The sequence below is a fragment of the Idiotropiscis lumnitzeri genome, chromosome 17 (genome assembly GCF_059441095.1).
Source record: "Idiotropiscis lumnitzeri isolate Australia: NSW breed Sydney's pygmy pipehorse chromosome 17, RoL_Ilum_1.0, whole genome shotgun sequence".
NCBI lineage: Eukaryota > Metazoa > Chordata > Actinopteri > Syngnathiformes > Syngnathidae > Idiotropiscis > Idiotropiscis lumnitzeri.
In genome coordinates, this window is record NC_142407.1 from 3229510 (window position 1) to 3245855 (window position 16346).

Here is a 16346-nt window from a genome sequence, read left to right on the forward strand (position 1 = left end):
ACGTTACTGCACTTAAAAGAAAAGTAAACAAAAAATGCTGTACCTAAAAATGTAAAAGTAAAAAAAAAGAATGGTCAACAGGCGGATTCCTCCACTCTCCCCTCCCATTGATATAATCGTAAACAAAGAGGGAGGTGTTTCTCTGCGGCACCTGTAACTATGATACCCTCTCCAACGCCCCCCCCCCCACACACACAAGGCCTGTTTCCTTGTCTCCGCCTTACAAACAGACTTGATCAAAACCAAGCATCGTTTTTTTATCCTTAACGACAAGAGCGCCACGGTGTGCCTTGCAAACCGCCACCAGATTATTATGTAGCATATGGAACCAATTGTTGAATAGTCAAGTTCCACCTGTGCCAGTGGGTGGAATTGGAGATGAGGGACAACAGCCGCAAAGGTGAACTCGACAGCCCCTCTTTGGTCAGCCCCAACATCACCCAGGTAGTATTAAAAACTTAATTTCCCGTCACAAAATCTTATTCCACGTTGTTATTTTAAAATGCAGTTGAACTTGTCGTGGTATCGCCGGCTTTTCCGTTCGAAGACAAAGCAGAGATGAAGTTGCCAAACCTGTTCGTCCACATCTTCGTTGAACTCATTATTGTCATTTCCAACTATTTTCATCCGACGCGCCGCTCTCTATTTACGTTCCGTTATGACACCGAATTCAGAGAAAGTTCCCCTCCGTTTCTTGCAGGTGTTCTTCAATGTTGTCCCATTTCTACACAGGATCACATTTTCGCCAAACATGACCTGGAATGCGTTTGACAAATCGATTCAAAAGAGCATTTTAGTTGGGTCGAATTATCTAATTGAATCATAAGCTATAGATGTAATGTTTTGTTTCATTTGGGGCCGTGATTTTATTGCTCAATTCAACACGTAGAGGGGAGCAGGTAAGACGACCTAAAGTATATTTTCATTGACAATATTAATCCTGGTACATTAACATATGTATAAAACATTTTGCGGGTAATCAAATCACGCAAGACAAGTTTGTTTCAAAGAAAAATTGTAAAATCTTCTAAAGGGACATCTATACCATGTTGTTTTGTTCTACGCAACCTTGCTATTAATACATTATATTGGAATTGCATTTCACATTTAGACATTGCACTGACGTCTACTGAAAAATAAACGTTTCGTGACACAAAATTGGTTATGGCAAATTTCAATATAGGTATCCTTAACCCTATTTGACTTTATTTATGTGGAAGTATTTTTTGGGTTAAGTCACAAAACACTTGCTTCACAGTTCTGCGGGTTGGGGTTCAAATCTTGGCTCTGATCTTCCTTTATGAAGTTTGCAAGTAATCCCTGTGCTTGCAATGGGGATCTTCCACCCACATCCACAAAGCATGCATGTTAGAGTTATTGAAGATTCGTAACATGATTGAGGTATCATAAAAATTCAGGATTCTCTCTGGAAACAATATTGGTTGTACTTGCATAATCTCTCTAACGAGAGCAAATACTGCCCCAGAGCTGTATTAAAGATTCAGCCATATGGCTCTCATTTAAGTTCCTGTAAAGTAAAAATTGGATTGACTTTGAAATTTGAGATAGAGAAGACCATGGTTAGAAGACCGTTATATTAAAATAAAAAATAATACCTAGTAAAATGGTTTAAAAATTAAAAAAAAAAAAATAAAAATAAATATATATATATATATATATATATATATATATATATATATATATAGGTGTCAGAAAGGGGGGAGGGGGAGAGAGACATGTTTTAGTTGTGAAAATATATAGATTCCCAAACTTTATACTTTGATACGGTTGATACTTCAATCATTTGAGGCACTGTATTTGCACAATCGTCACGCAGAGGAAATTTGTATTGATATGATATCTATAAAATACCAAATGAAGTGAAGCCAAACACCAGTGTATGTTCTTTAAAATCTTGGGTTAAAATCAATTTTACAGCGGGTTCTTTTAGCAATTTTGGAAATCTATTTTTATTTCTTCACTTTTAAATGTTTCTAACATTTTCTGTCACGAAGATCTTTTATCAACAGTCATAATTAATTCGTGACAGCCTGCCACTATTTGTAGGTGAGAAACACTGCGGCTGCAATGTCATTGATTGATTGTCAAATTTAAGACGTCATGAAATGTAACATATCGGTCGATCAGATCTGTGTAAAGCCTATGAATGACACTCCTAAACAGAGAGAGAGGTTTTTTTTGTTGTTGTTGTTTTTTACAATCTTACCCATCACATTACTGAAAGGTAGTAATGAACTATTGTTCAAAGGAACGTCCTTCCCCGTGAGAAGGTAATGGTATTTATTTTTATCCTTTATCTCATGCCAATAGAAAATGCCTGGCAACTAAAGCCTTGGTTGCCATGAAAGGTGGAATGCTTTTTTTGCTCTTAGGAGTTTTGCTTGACCACAACCTTTGACTCTTGAGTAATTATATTGACAATTGATTGTCATTTTATGTAAAAATGCTTCCTCTAGACTTTTGACTGCGAGTTTTTTTTTTACATTAGTAATTGTGTTTTATAGCGCAACACAATTATTCAATTATGTTTTGTGCGTGTGCGCGCGTGCGTGCGCGTGTGTGTGTGTGTGTGCGTGTGCGTGCGTGTGTGTTTGTGTGTGTGTGTGTGTGTGTGGTTTGTTGGGCATTTTCTTGTAGAATTCACTTCAATGGAATGGCCTGAATCACACCGCTGTAACCCAGTCTGAGTCCCAAGCTCAGAGTCCAGAGCAGGTCCCAAATGTGACCATCTCGAGAGGGCATTGGGGTGGGAAGTACGAGTTCCTGCTTTCTTGCCTCGGATACTGCGTGGGTTTAGGGAACGTGTGGCGGTTCCCTTACCTTTGCTATCGCAATGGAGGAGGTAGGAGGTTCTCTAGCATGTTTGCATGCCTTTTGTGTGGAGTGTTTTCACCTTTGTCACACCTTTTTGAGCGCTTTGATTTAGGCGTGAACTGCACTTGTAATCATTTTGGTTTGACATTTGTCCTACAATGCCTCGTGGCGGGGTGAATGAACTTAAAGGCATGCTTGATTGACGTGAACATTGGCATATAAAAATTAGAATTAGAATTAGAATTAGAAATCCCTTTGTCATTGTACTCAAGAGTGCAACGAGATTAGAGAGCTCCCCTCTCCAGTGCAATATAACAAATACAGACAAATATATAAATTAGATAAATAAGAGAGTGCAATGGAAAATAGTACTGAATAGGGTATATAAAAACACATCACGATGCTGTTCTGCAAGGTAAGGGTGGTCTCGTGTGTGTGTGTGTGAGAGTTCAGAATAGAGATGGCTCTCGGAAAGAAACTGTTTCTCAGTCTATTGGTCCTCAATTTGAGGCATCTGTAGCGCCTGCCAGAGGGCATCAGGTCGAACAGGTGGGAGTTTGGGTGGGTATTGTCTTTGACGATGTTGAGAGCCCTGCTGAGGCACCGGGCGGTGTAGATGTCCGACAGTGAGGGGAGAGGGCAGCCAATAATCCTTTGCGCTGTTTTGACTGTCCTCTGGAGCCTCACTCTGTCCACCTCAGTGCAGCCGCTGTACCAGGTGGAGACACAGTACGTCAACAGGCTCTCGATGGACGAGTGATAGAAGGCCAGCAGCAGCTTCCTGTCCAGGTTGAATTTCCTGAGGACTCTCAGGAAGTGCAGACGCGGGTGGACCTTCTTTACCACTGCTGTGGTGTTGTGAGTCCAAGAAAGGTCATCGGAGATCTGTACTCCCAGGAACTTGAACGTGTGGACCCTCTCCACACACACGCCTTCGATGCAGAGGGGGGGCGGTACCGTCTTGTTCCTCCTGAAGTCGACGACGATCTCCTTTGTTTTTGCAATGTTGAGTTGCAGTCTGTTGTCCTCGCACCAAGCCGTCAGCCTCTTTACCTCCTCTCTGTAGGCTGTCTTGTCACCTTCCGAGATCAGACCGACCACTGTCGTGTCGTCAGCAAACTTGACGATGGTGTTGTTACCGTGGGCCGGGCTGCAGTCGTAGGTGTAGAGGGCGTATGGGAGAGGGCTCAGCACGCATCCTTGAGGGGAACCGGTGCTCAGCGTGCGGGTGGAGGACGTGTAGGGGCCGAGCAACACAGTCTGGGGTCTGTTGGTCAGAAAGTCCTTAATCCAGATGCGTGTGAGGGCAGGGAGGCCGAGAATGTCCAGTTTGGCGACGAGGATGTCTGGGATGATCGTGTTGAATGCCGAGCTGTAGTCCACAAAGAGCATCCTTGCATAGCTCTGCTGTTGTTCCAGGTGGCCCAGCACAACATGCAGAGCAGTGTCGATGGCGTCCTCAGTGGATCTGTTAGCCCGGTATGCAAACTGGTAGGGGTCCAGAGTGGGAGGAAGGCAGTCCCTGATGTGCTGGAGAACCAGCCTCTCGAAGCACTTCATGATGACTGGTGTGAGAGCAACAGGACGGTAGTCATTCAGGTGGACGGCGGGTGACTTTTTGGGGACAGGAATAATGGTGGAGGTTTTCAAGCAGGAGGGGATGACTGCTTGAGCCAGGGAGCGGTTGAAGATCCTGCAGAAAACATGTGACAGTTGGTGGGCACATGCTCTGAGGACCTTGCCTGGTATTCCGTCGGGTCCAGTAGCTTTCCTGGGGTTAACAGCCAGGAGCGCGCGCCTCACATCGTGTTCCTCTACGGTGAGTGGGGGGGATGGATCAATACTGAGGTTTTAGAGGGAAAAGGGCTGAATTCTGATTTGTTTTATTTTAAAATGTAATATTTAACTCCCTTGTGACAGAACTACGGGCCGTTTCGTCCAGTGCGTATCTGGGAAGGGTGCTTGTATCAGCTTAACTATTACGTACGCTGGCCTCGCTCCTCCGGAGCTCCCATGTGATGGAGCAACGGGCATTTCGTCCAGTGCGTGTCTGCGTAGGGTGCTTGTCATCGGCTTAACTATTAACAAAGCCGGCCTCTCTCCTCCGGAGCTCCCCTCATGATGGAACTACGGGCCATTTCGTCCTCTTTGTGTCCGCCGAGGGTGCTTGTTATCAGCCTAACTGCAACGTACGCCGGCCTCGCTCCTCCGGAGCTCTTGTGTGATAGAGCTGCGGGCCATTTTGTCCCGTGTGTGTCCGGGAAGGGTGCTTGTCATCGGCCTAACTGTTAAGCAAGCCGGCCTCTCTCCTCCGGAGCTCCCGTGTGATGGAACTGAGGGCCATTTCGTCAAGTCGACCAGAAAGTCGACCTTTCGCCACCTTTTTTTTTGTTTCTTTTGAGTCACGTGAGCTCAGCAGCGCATGCAGGAGCCTTAGGTTGTATTTCCTAAATGGGAGGGAGTTTGTGACGAGATAGGTCGATTCTGCTCCGTTGTTTTTTTTGGGGGGATAGATAATTTATCGATATCATTTTCTAAGGATATCAATCACCTAACTATCGCGATACATATCGATATAAAATTTTCGTCACAGCCCTATTGTATTGCACTTCATCCTGTGAAAGTATAAAAGCGTTCTGCACAATAGTTTGGATTTAATGACATCAAACGTGAGCTCATGTGATCACCTCCACAAAATCTCAAATACCGTGCTGATCGATTTTCCACTTACACAGGTTGAAGCAGACAAAAGCAAGAATGTGCACATTATGTTCCGGACGTTTAACTACACTAAAGTTGCGCCAACTCGACGGAGGCAGACGGCGGCTGACAGCGGCTAACAGTCGGGCATGGATTTTTATCCCCCCTAACCCCCCCGACTAACAGTCGGATAACGGCATGGCTAATAACACTTAGCTTCAGGTAGTTAAAACAAAAGGCAATAGCACAACAAAATTAGTGCTTTACTATCCAGTTTGCCTCTTCATGTCGCGGGGTTGACTCCTAGGCAGTCGCGTGTGTTGTCCGACACCGCTTGCGGCCGCCAGTTTCACATGGGGGTCGATTTCAGATAAGGACCTCTTTTCGATGCCTTTCACCCGTAGTCAGCTGGGATAGGCTCGAGTACCCCTACGACCCAATACAGAATAAGCGGTGTGGATGATGACACATGACACCTCCTCTTAAAGTTTGTGCATCACGGAGCGGCATGTCCTTTTAATCGGGGCCGCTTCGATCAATGTTCAAAGAAGCAGTCTGCCGTGTGCTCTCAGCATCATCTATGTACCTCTGCTCGCTTCCACATATCCTCAATCTCATATAAATCAGCCACGGAGAGGTTAATCCTTTTAATATGTTGAAATCGTCATAAGTAGGCATGTCCACATGAATTTTGGTGCAAATTAATCATCGTTTTTGGACGTTAAGAAATGAAAGTACTATGATTTCCAATGGAGAGTTTTTAATCGGCCTCTTTAATGACTCACTGAAATATGGTGTGAGCATGGCCATATTCCTCATTAAAAGTAGGTGTTTTTCAATTCATCACTTATTTCCTAAATTCTCCAAAATGAATGGATTAAAAGGAATATGATAACTAATTTTAGTTTCCTTATCAAAAAAATTTTAACTGAGCTTGTTAGTGAAAAATGGGCCATCTTGGTTGGAGAGATACTTTAAAGACTCCCTGATCCTTTTCTTTGATGAATCTTTAGAGATGTCACTCCCTATGTGCTATATGCATCTTCACATGCTACGTGACGTGTTGCAACCTGAATAAATGTTACGCCCAAATCCTCACCAAAGAACTCACTAGTCAAGACATCAGGTTCACTTTCTTGATCACATTAGATTCAATACAGGAATGATGTATCAGAAAATTCAGGTTTTACATAGATTTAATCTCTGGCAGAATGTTTGATACCAAGCTTTGCAATGGATCTTTTGTTGCTGCCTGACTCAACAGCCACCTACTTATATCCTCCTCACTACCACCCTTCCTTCCCCTAACCTTGTTCTACTCTTCCAGGTGTCTTTCTTATCCCCTACTTCATCATGCTCTTTGTTACGGGCGTTCCGCTCTTCCTCATGGAGCTGTGTCTCGGCCAGTATGGCGCAACTGGCCCCATCACCGTATGGAAATGCTGCCCTCTGCTTAAAGGTGAGGGCCACATTTCTCCATTTGAGTCAATGACATCAATGCACATTTATGAGAAGTACGTCTGCCAACATGTAGTCTTAAAAGGCCAGCGTGAAGAATTTAGTGGTATTGTCGCCTCTCATTTTCCTGACTAGAAGCTGCAGTTATGCTAAAGTTACCAAGAGAAGACTGCAATTAGCCCTTAGTGAGTTCTACATGTCTCAGCGCTAACTTAGTTGTGTGTTTTTGTGATGTATTGTGGTTTCTACTTTAATAGTCCTATACACAAAAGAGATTAGTGCAGTGTTGTTTTCGTCATTGATGACGAAAATATTTCATTGACGCCCCTTTTTTTCACGATGATAATGAGACAATGACGAGCTAAGCATGGCTCTTTGATGACGAAAACATGACATGACAAACATGAATTTTTGTTGCCGAGACGAAACTGGACGAAATTGTTAGCTTGTGGTCCAACAGACGCGTTCAAAATTTCTGACATCAATTCCTATTATACATGTAATCTGTCTTTCAAAAGATTACATTGCTCGTGTTGCGCCGGTGCAACCTATTCTCGTCAGGGCCTGCCCGCCACTGGGACAACATGCAAGGGCGCATGCGCCGCATAAACCGTTGCACACAAAACACATCTGCGGTCATTCAAAAAAAAAAAAAAAAGGTCTGCGGTCATTCGTCTCAGCTCACACACGCTGACACGCTTTTCTTTGACGGACCATGGCATAAGCACTTTCGTCCAAATGACTAAGACAAAACCTAAAATGCCTGCCAAAAACAACACTGGTTTAGTGTTAGTTATTTTATCATATCTATAAACCAGAGGTATTCAATTAGAAGTCACAGAGGTCCACGACTAAAATTTCTTCCAATTAAAAGGTCCGAACCAATGTCCAACTTCCCTTAATGTCTAGCCTATGTTCACATTTTTATATAGTTTCAATATTTAGTCATTTTCAACAGAGCGCATTTATATACTAAATATTTAGCAATGTTCCCATTAAACACCTTTGCCAGTCAAACAAATATAAGGCGTTTATTTCACATTCAAGAAAATGTAGCTCCAGGAATTTAAGGGTGCCACTTCCAGAAAAAAACTGTAAAATATCTCCTGCAGAAATATATCAAATGCTAAGCATTGAGTTAACATCTTTTACCTTTTTTTTTTAATCAAAGAGTTATCAGCCTAAAAAAAACGGAAAGCCTAATTATCCAAGTAAAACAGGTCAACATGTTCAGTACACAATCAATAAAAATGGCTGTCCTCATGAAAAATTAATTAAAAATGAGCTTTGACACCACCTTTTCTTTTGAATCTTTTTTTAACTTCTCTCAATGAGAAAAATGAGTTTGTGACTGCCCTGCCAGTGAATTAATCTGGGTTGGAACGGAGTCAGGGCCATTGGGATTTGGTAGATTATTTCACACATCTGGGCTTTGTGTTTTCCTTTAAAAAATGTTTGTGCAACCGCATTTAAGCACTCCTTCACAACTTCCCCATCACTGAATGTTTTTTTATGTTTCCCTAAAATCCATGATACTTTTAGTGAACATTCGTTTGCATGCCGCTGAGCTGTAAACGAAAATGTAAAAATCTGTTATTCTGCACTCGAAGTTCGATGTTTTTGCGTGCGCTCACCTCAAACTTCAGCGGATAACTTTGCACAAAAGGGCGGTGCTTTGTCTCGTAGTGGCGCTTCGCAATGTTGCGACGGTTTCGGAGCATATGTTGCACACTGGTTTTGAATCGGCTGCAGCCAGATCGAAACTAAATTTCTCCGTCCATTCATTTAAAACAACACGCATCAAACTTGTTAACTTTTTAGCAAGGCATACTGTCAGCAGCACTCTCTTCCGGTCTGCTGCGCAATTGGCAGTGGATCGTAAACAAAAGATTTGATTGGCTCAAATCAGTGACGCCTTTTCTGTATGAACTACAATTGCAGCGTCAACATTTGCGAATGTGCCCTGAAAAAAATTCATCATAGATTGGTCATAGGTCCGGTCCGAACCATCTGTCGGTCCGGATCCGGACCGCGGTCCGCCATTTGGTGATGCCTGCTATAAACAGTGCAGTTCAGAGTTTAACTGTATACCCTGAGAAGTAGAGAAGAAGTGATTAAACTGCTCTTATGTAAAGGTAAAAAAAAAAAAGATTATACTTAGTGGGGAGGGTAGATGGGTTCCAAAAATGTCTCATAAGGAAAAAAGCAGTTCAATAACTTTATGGTTATGCTACAATCCTGTGTACTTCAAGCCTGCTTTTTATGTTGCAGGCATCGGAATTGGCATGCTGTGTGTGGCTGTGCTGGTGTCTCTTTACTACAACGTCATTATAGCGTGGACATTTTATTACCTGGGCAGCTCGTTCCAGATGCCGCTGCCTTGGTCATGTGACGCCATCGCCAATGCTGCCGTCTGCAATAGCTCCACTGGAGAAAGTCTGAGCCCCTCTGAGATCTTCTGGAAGTATGCACAATCATTCAGTGAACATACTTTTTCTGAAGTACCGCAAAGTTCGCCAATACATTAGAGCAGCCATGTGTCGTTGGTTTTCACACAAAAGGCTTTTCATGACACGCACAATTGCAGTGTCTCCTTGGACCTTAGAAGACCCCTTAAGCAAGTTACAGTATATGGGAGTTGCTCAAGCAACCGTGGAACCTTGAATCATGAACTTAATTCAGTTTGTGACTCTCGCTCACCAAGCCAAAGCATGCGTCTAGTCCGCCTTTGAGATTTCTCCGCAACACTTTTGTTCCCTTTCCATTTATCACAATCACATTTACGTTTCATTGTCTTTGAAGCCGTACACGCCTGCTTTTTCACACTCATGCAGAGATTATTAGTGGTGTCACAGGGACTCACCCAGTTTTTAATTCAACAAATTGAAGTCGATGTCCAAGGGATTTGATGAATATATAGTCACCCAAAGTACTGCAAATGCTCCGTAATATTGCGCAGAATCCTTTTGACTTAATGTTTCTCCTTTACACCAAAGGTTTTCAGATTCAAGTTTATTTTATAATTCATCCGTAAACCACAAAGAAATCTGGTAAAGTATTTGCAACATTCATGTTTCAATTAACAGTCTGGCAGACAGAGAAGACCAGTCTTAGTGCAAACCCAGTTCCAATGAAGTTGGGACTTTGTATTAAACATGAATAAAAACAGAAAACTATTATTTGCAAATCAGTTCAATAAAAATAAATCTTTGATCAGAACAATAAGATTCCTTTTGCTAGCTGTTAAGGTTAGGTACAATAAATGACAGAATAAGGCATTGCTTCCTGCTAGTGACAGCGTGGGTTTCAATCAAACGGCCCAAATTTCACACTAAGTCCATTTGTGAATTCAGTCCAGGTCATTATTTTAGTATTCATACTTTTTGGAAACACTGCTTACTGGGGGCTAATATAGAGCAAATCCAAAAAGGTACGTATCAGCATGTGCAACTCGGTTTGTGAACTGAAGCAATGTTGGTGCAAAAAAATTTGTTCGCAATCTGATTTGTTTGTGAACAGAGGTGTTCTTGAGACGATATTCTACTGAGTTTTTGGAGTGTTTTTTTTTAATTATACAACCTCAAAAATATCTTTCCAAGAATATGTTCTATGCTGGCCCACTAGTCGAAAAATTACATTCTGATTCATATTGCGTTTGTGGAATGTGAGTTGAGCAGTAAATTCCACCTGTTTTCGTCCATCTCAGGGGTTAGTCATTTTGCCACTTACCGTCGACTGAAAATGACATCACAGTTGCTCAGGGATCAGCTAATGACCAATCATGGCTTAGCTTCAGAAAACAAGTCAGCCATGATTGGTCGTTACCTGAGCCTTGACCAACTGTGATGTCGTTTTTGGTCGGCAGAAGTGACAAAATGGCTGCCCCTTAGATGGCTCAAATGGGTGGATTTTGCTGCTTAACTCATATTCTACAAATGCTACAGTAATCAGAATATCATGTTTCGACTAATTAAGACCCATAGAACGTTTCCTTGCAAATACTTTTTGGGGTTGACTTCCCCTTTAACAGGTCTATGTGAAGTGAAATCATAGATTTGTTTCGAAATGCATTATACTATTTTGAAGACTGACAAAACTATATCATTGAATTGTGGAGCTACAGCGTTAAAGTGTTAGTTTTTTCATGTAGTGATATGATTTTTGGGGGGGTTGCCATTTTGATGGCTCAATTTATATATACTTGCTGACTTTTTTTTATCCTTCAAATTTGGCAGCGGTGTTAAAACTGCAACTGTGCTGTGTCAAATTAAGATATATATATTTTTTGTTTTTAAAGGGTCTTTTAATACACTGATTTTAATGTGTTTTTGTGTGGTTTGTGTTTAATACCTCAAGTATCGTGATTGTCATTTCCTTTTTCTCCACACAGTGTACAACAGAATGGTATACATAAAAGATTTTGATTCTTGTCCAATAAATAGTTTTTTTTTTGATTATTTAAAGGAAAACTTGATCTTATTTCTTTGTATCCTTTGTTTCTTTTCAGCGAGCATGTACTGGGTGCCATGAACAGTGAGGGCCTTCATGACCCGGGTCCAGTCCGCTGGCCCCTGGCCCTCTGCCTCCTGGCTGCCTGGCTCATTGTCTTTCTGTGTATGATCAAGGGCATCCACAGCGCTGGCAAGGTCATCCCCTCTGAATATAACGACATCATCACGTGCCTTCTGTGAATTGTGCTCATGGCTTCCTTTGCTCATCGTTTTTAGGTGGTTTATGTCACGGCTACATTCCCGTATTTTATACTAATAGTTTTGATCATCAGAGGTGCTACACTGGAAGGCTCTCTTCAGGGCATTGCTTTTTACCTCACGCCAGACTGGAAACGATTAGCCAGCGCACAGGTACTGATAAGGGCCCATAAAGATATTTTAATGGCTAAAAAAACAACTGCAGATGATTGGTGTTCTTCACCTGAAATATTCCTGCTGAAATCCTGAAGGTATGGAATGATGCAGCTTCACAGATATTCTACTCCTTGGGTATTGGAATTGGAGGAGTGCTTTCTATGGCCTCCTATAATAAATTTGACAACAATGTCATTAGGTGAGTTCACTTTCAGGTGCAGCATGCCCACTGGAAATTGAATTGTCCCTTAATCTTGTTTCTTTTGATTTTAGGGACACAGTAATTATCACCACTGGAAACTGCCTCTCAAGCTTTTTTGCGGGATTTGCTATATTCTCAATCCTCGGCCACATGGCGTGGAAGAGAGGGGTGCCAGTTGAAAACGTGGCAGTTTCTGGTGCGTATTGAATTGGAATTGTGCTTGCCTTTAGAAGCGGCACAATGCAGTGAAATAGTGGTTCTGGCGTCTGGATTCCTCTCACACTCCCAAATCATGCATAGGTTAACTGAAGAATCTAAATTGTCCATATGTGTAAAATTCAATGTAAATGGTGGACTCTTTGTGCCCAGCAATTGGCTGGTGACGAGTCCCGTGTGTACATGCCGCTTGCCCGAAAGTCATCTTAGATAGTGTGCGGCTCAGCCTTGAGCCTTTTGAGGATAACTGGTTTAGATGATGGTTTGGATCACGATTTTATTCGAGATGCAACGTCCCCCCCCTCCCCAAAATTGATGATTTTTAAATTCTCAATGTATTACAATAATTATGGTACTTGTACACTGTAAACACTTTTGCTTACGACTTTAACATTGATTGCAAACATGTGCCGTTTAGTACAGGCACCTCAACTCACATGTGCACTTTAGTCAATGGGATTTAACACCACCCTTGCGTTAATGAAAGAAATGTCACATAAATGTACGCGTGTTGAATAAGTGGCAAAGAACATACGGTACTTTTGAAGAATTGGCCCATGAGTTTAACATGCCAAGAACGGAATAATTACCTAAATTAAAATGTTGTTTCCCTGAGGCACTTCCTCTGATAATTGCCAACATTTAAATTATGGTTCAGCTATGTGTTTTTCTCTTGATTGCAGGACCTGGATTAGCATTTGTGGCTTACCCAGAGGCCCTAGCTCTGTTGCCAGGTTCATCGTTCTGGTCCGTTCTCTTCTTTCTGATGCTTTTCATGCTGGGGATTGACACACTTGTAAGACCCCATTTATTGGTATGCATCCCATGACATACACACTGTATGATCCATTGTGCTCTACCACTTCACAGTTTGGAAACATCGAGGGTATAACCACTGCGATACTAGATGAGTTTCCACAACTGCGTGGGAACACCAAGCACAAGTCCTTGTTTTTGGGGTTTCTGTGTTTTTGCCTGTACCTTATGGGTCTCCTGTTAGTCACTGATGTAGGTTTTTTTTGTTTTTTGTTTTTTTAAGCATTGCAACCATTGTTTCCATCCACCATCCTCACTATTGTTTTGTCTTCATAGGGGGGCATTTACTGGTTCACTCTCGTCGACTCTTTCAGCACTAGTTTTGGCCTCATCATCATCACATTCTTCATGTGCATTGGCATCTCCTTCTTCTATGGTAGCCCTTCTCACTTGACCACAAATCATTCATGTTCTCGTTATCTTTATTGTGTGTGATGATAACTTTCATGCTGTGTAATGGGTTTTGGTTTATGAGGAGTCAACCAGTTTTGCCAGGACATCATCGACATGATCCGTTACTGCCCTCCCTGGTGCAGCAAAGTTTTGTTGTACTTCAAAGCATGCTGGGTATTCTTCACTCCGTTTCTTCTTTTGGTGAGTAAACACATGAACTTTGTTAGTGGTCAATGCGATGAACAGCGCGATATTAATGGTGGGACGCAATTCTTTCCAGCATGCTTGATGACCTTTCCCACATTAATCAATAGAATTTTAAATAATTAGTTCCGCAGTCAAATCAGTCCTCTACTTAAAAGCCAGTGTTTTAAGTATCATTGTAAAGTTCTCAACTGTCATGCAAGTGTATAAGGGAATAGGTGTTTGCGCTGCTCACTGGAGGGTGCTTTTAAAACTATATTCATGATAGTAATGATAAGAAAGCATTCAATGAATTGGTTTCCACAATGATTGAGGGTTGAATCAGAAAAACAAACAAACTCACTTTGGGACCCTCAACAATAATGTCATAAATTGAAAATACTGTTTAAGTGCGATTACCTTTCTTGGACACAAGGTCCACCAGCGTCTGCACTTCCTCAGAGTCCTCAGGAAATTCAACCTGGACAGGAAGATGCTGCTGGCCTTCAACCACTCGTCCATCGAGAGCCTGCTGACGTACTGTGTCTCCACCTGGTACAGTGGCTGCACTGAGGCGGAGAGAGTGAGGCTCCAGAGGACAGTCAAAACAGCGCAAAGGATTATTGGCTGCCCTCTCACCTCATTGTCGGACATCTACACCGCCCGGTGCCTCAGCAGGGCTCTCAATATTGTCAAAGACAATACCCACCCAAACTCACACCTGTTCGACCTGATGCCCTCTGGCAGGCGCCACAGGTGCATCAAATCAAGGACTAATAGACTGAGAAACAGTTTCTTTCCAAGAGCTATCTCCATTCTAAACTCTCACACACACACATGACCACCCTTACCTTGCAGAACAGCGACGTGATGTGTTTTTATATACCCTATTCAGTATTATTTTCCATCACACTAATTATTCTCTTATTTATCTAATTTATATATTTAACAGAATTATTGTTGTATTGCACTGGAGAGGGGAGCTCTCTAATCTCGTTGCACACTTGAGTACAATGACAATAAAGGGATTTCTGATTCTGATTAACTTATCATGGCCCCTTAAAACTAGTCAATTGAGCTGGCGTTAACTTTCACGTTTGAATAAATGCAAGAAGAGATATGAGCTTGCCCTGAGCGTTGCCTATCACTCTTCAATTGGTATTTTAACTTTACATAATGTTTCCCATAACTCTCTCGGATTCTGTTTGTGATTGTAGTTCATCCTGACCTACATCTTCATTGAGATGTACAACACGCCCCTGCATTACGGCAACTATGTGTATCCTTGCTGGGGGAAAGCATTGGGAGTGTGCATGGCTACGACCTGTTGTCTGCAGATATTCATCTGGGCTGTCGTAGCCATCTACAAGGAAACTGGAACACTGAAGGAAGTCAGTATCATGACCTGTGCATGATGAATCCATCAACGGGACTTTGTGATAACGCCTATGCTTATTTTCTGCAGCGTTTCCACAAATCAATTCGACCGCTGAATTCCTGGCGGACAAACAACAGTGCAGGGAGTGTGGAGCGGACTGTGGATGCAGAGAGGGTGGAGGGTCTATTCACAGTTACTCTCACAGATATGGACTTCAGTGCGATGACATGGGAGGAAGGAGAGGGGAAGAGGGATTTGTCGGCCTGAGGAACAATGACCACACAGAGCACACTATTTTGTTGATATAGAGCTGAACATATTAGATACTTAATTTGCTCTAGTTTTGCTTTGGTGGGTGTGTCTAAACATACCTGCAGGATAGTATTAATACAGCGGCAACATAATAAACTGTAGTGTAGCAGCAGCGGCCTCTAGTGACGTGAAAAGGGTACTAGTGATGGTATTGTACCACATTGTGCGGTGGGAAAGAATGGTTATGCAAAAGAAATGGGAAAGATGAAAGTGGGGCATATTTGTGACGTTCTTGCATGCTCTATGTTGATCTTTTTAGTGTTACTGTCAATTTAACACTGCCGTGGCTGATGAGTGTTGGTTGAAAAAAAAGCCATACAGTAGCTGTGGCAGGTCGGCAGTGGGTCATTTTGAACTTGCTATTTGCACTGGGACAAACAAACACACACTTTGGCGTGCAGTGGCAAAGAAGCTCCATGTTTTCAGCTCATTGGTATAAAAATAGGTTTGAATAAAAAAAACAAGTTGTCATATTTCATCATAGAAAAAATGCTTTTATTACTATATAATGCTGCTTCATGGTGTTTCTTTTAAAACTTGTTTTGAAACTGTTTTAAATGAATTGTTAGCTCATAGAGTTGTAATGTATACGGTGCATTGATTCTGATGACCTTATGATCATTTACTTTATATTTACTTTTTGTACTGCAAATGGAATTCCAGTGATTGCAGCCTATAACAGTCTCTTATGAAACAGGGTTAAGTGTTTCAAATTTCCACCCAATACAAAATATACTTTCCAAGATGAATAACAGAATATGTGTATAATATACAGTACGTGTATGAAAAAAAACTGAATAAATTGCCAAATAATGTCTTTTACTCGAGTGTCTGTCTTTTATCGTAGACACATTTACATACATTTCACTGGACCAACAATTGTTAAATGTCCCTGACTTTTCTGACTGCAAAATATCTGGAGTAGTTGTGTAGCTGCACATTTCCATTTGTTCTTCTTAGAATGCCTGTTTTGTTTTATATGCAGTAT

The 16346-nt window shown here is 41.9% G+C and overlaps 1 protein-coding gene across 1 annotated transcript; it reads left to right on the forward strand.

The window, feature by feature from the left end:
* The first annotated feature begins 182 nt into the window (after positions 1-182).
* On the forward strand, positions 183-16180 carry slc6a7 (solute carrier family 6 member 7). The gene is made up of 14 exons (XM_088280113.1): positions 183-444; positions 2659-2863; positions 6863-6994; positions 9265-9457; positions 11501-11639; positions 11721-11855; positions 11954-12057; positions 12132-12256; positions 12960-13072; positions 13147-13284; positions 13369-13468; positions 13568-13686; positions 14886-15059; positions 15134-16180. Exons 1-14 carry the CDS (start codon positions 379-381, stop codon positions 15311-15313), a joined length of 1923 nt encoding a protein of 640 aa, XP_088136239.1. The 5' UTR covers positions 183-378; the 3' UTR covers positions 15314-16180.
* The last annotated feature ends 166 nt before the right edge of the window (positions 16181-16346 follow it).

Excerpts from the sequence above, each read along its gene's own strand:
- slc6a7 (XM_088280113.1), top strand. The coding sequence starts at position 379 with ATGAGGGACAACAGCCGCAAAGGTGAACTCGACAGCCCCTCTTTGGTC. Across the intron at positions 13,073-13,146 it reads TGCTGGGGATTGACACACTT|TTTGGAAACATCGAGGGTAT; the intron begins GTAAGACCCCAT and ends ACCACTTCACAG. Across the intron at positions 13,285-13,368 it reads GTCTCCTGTTAGTCACTGAT|GGGGGCATTTACTGGTTCAC; the intron begins GTAGGTTTTTTT and ends TTGTCTTCATAG.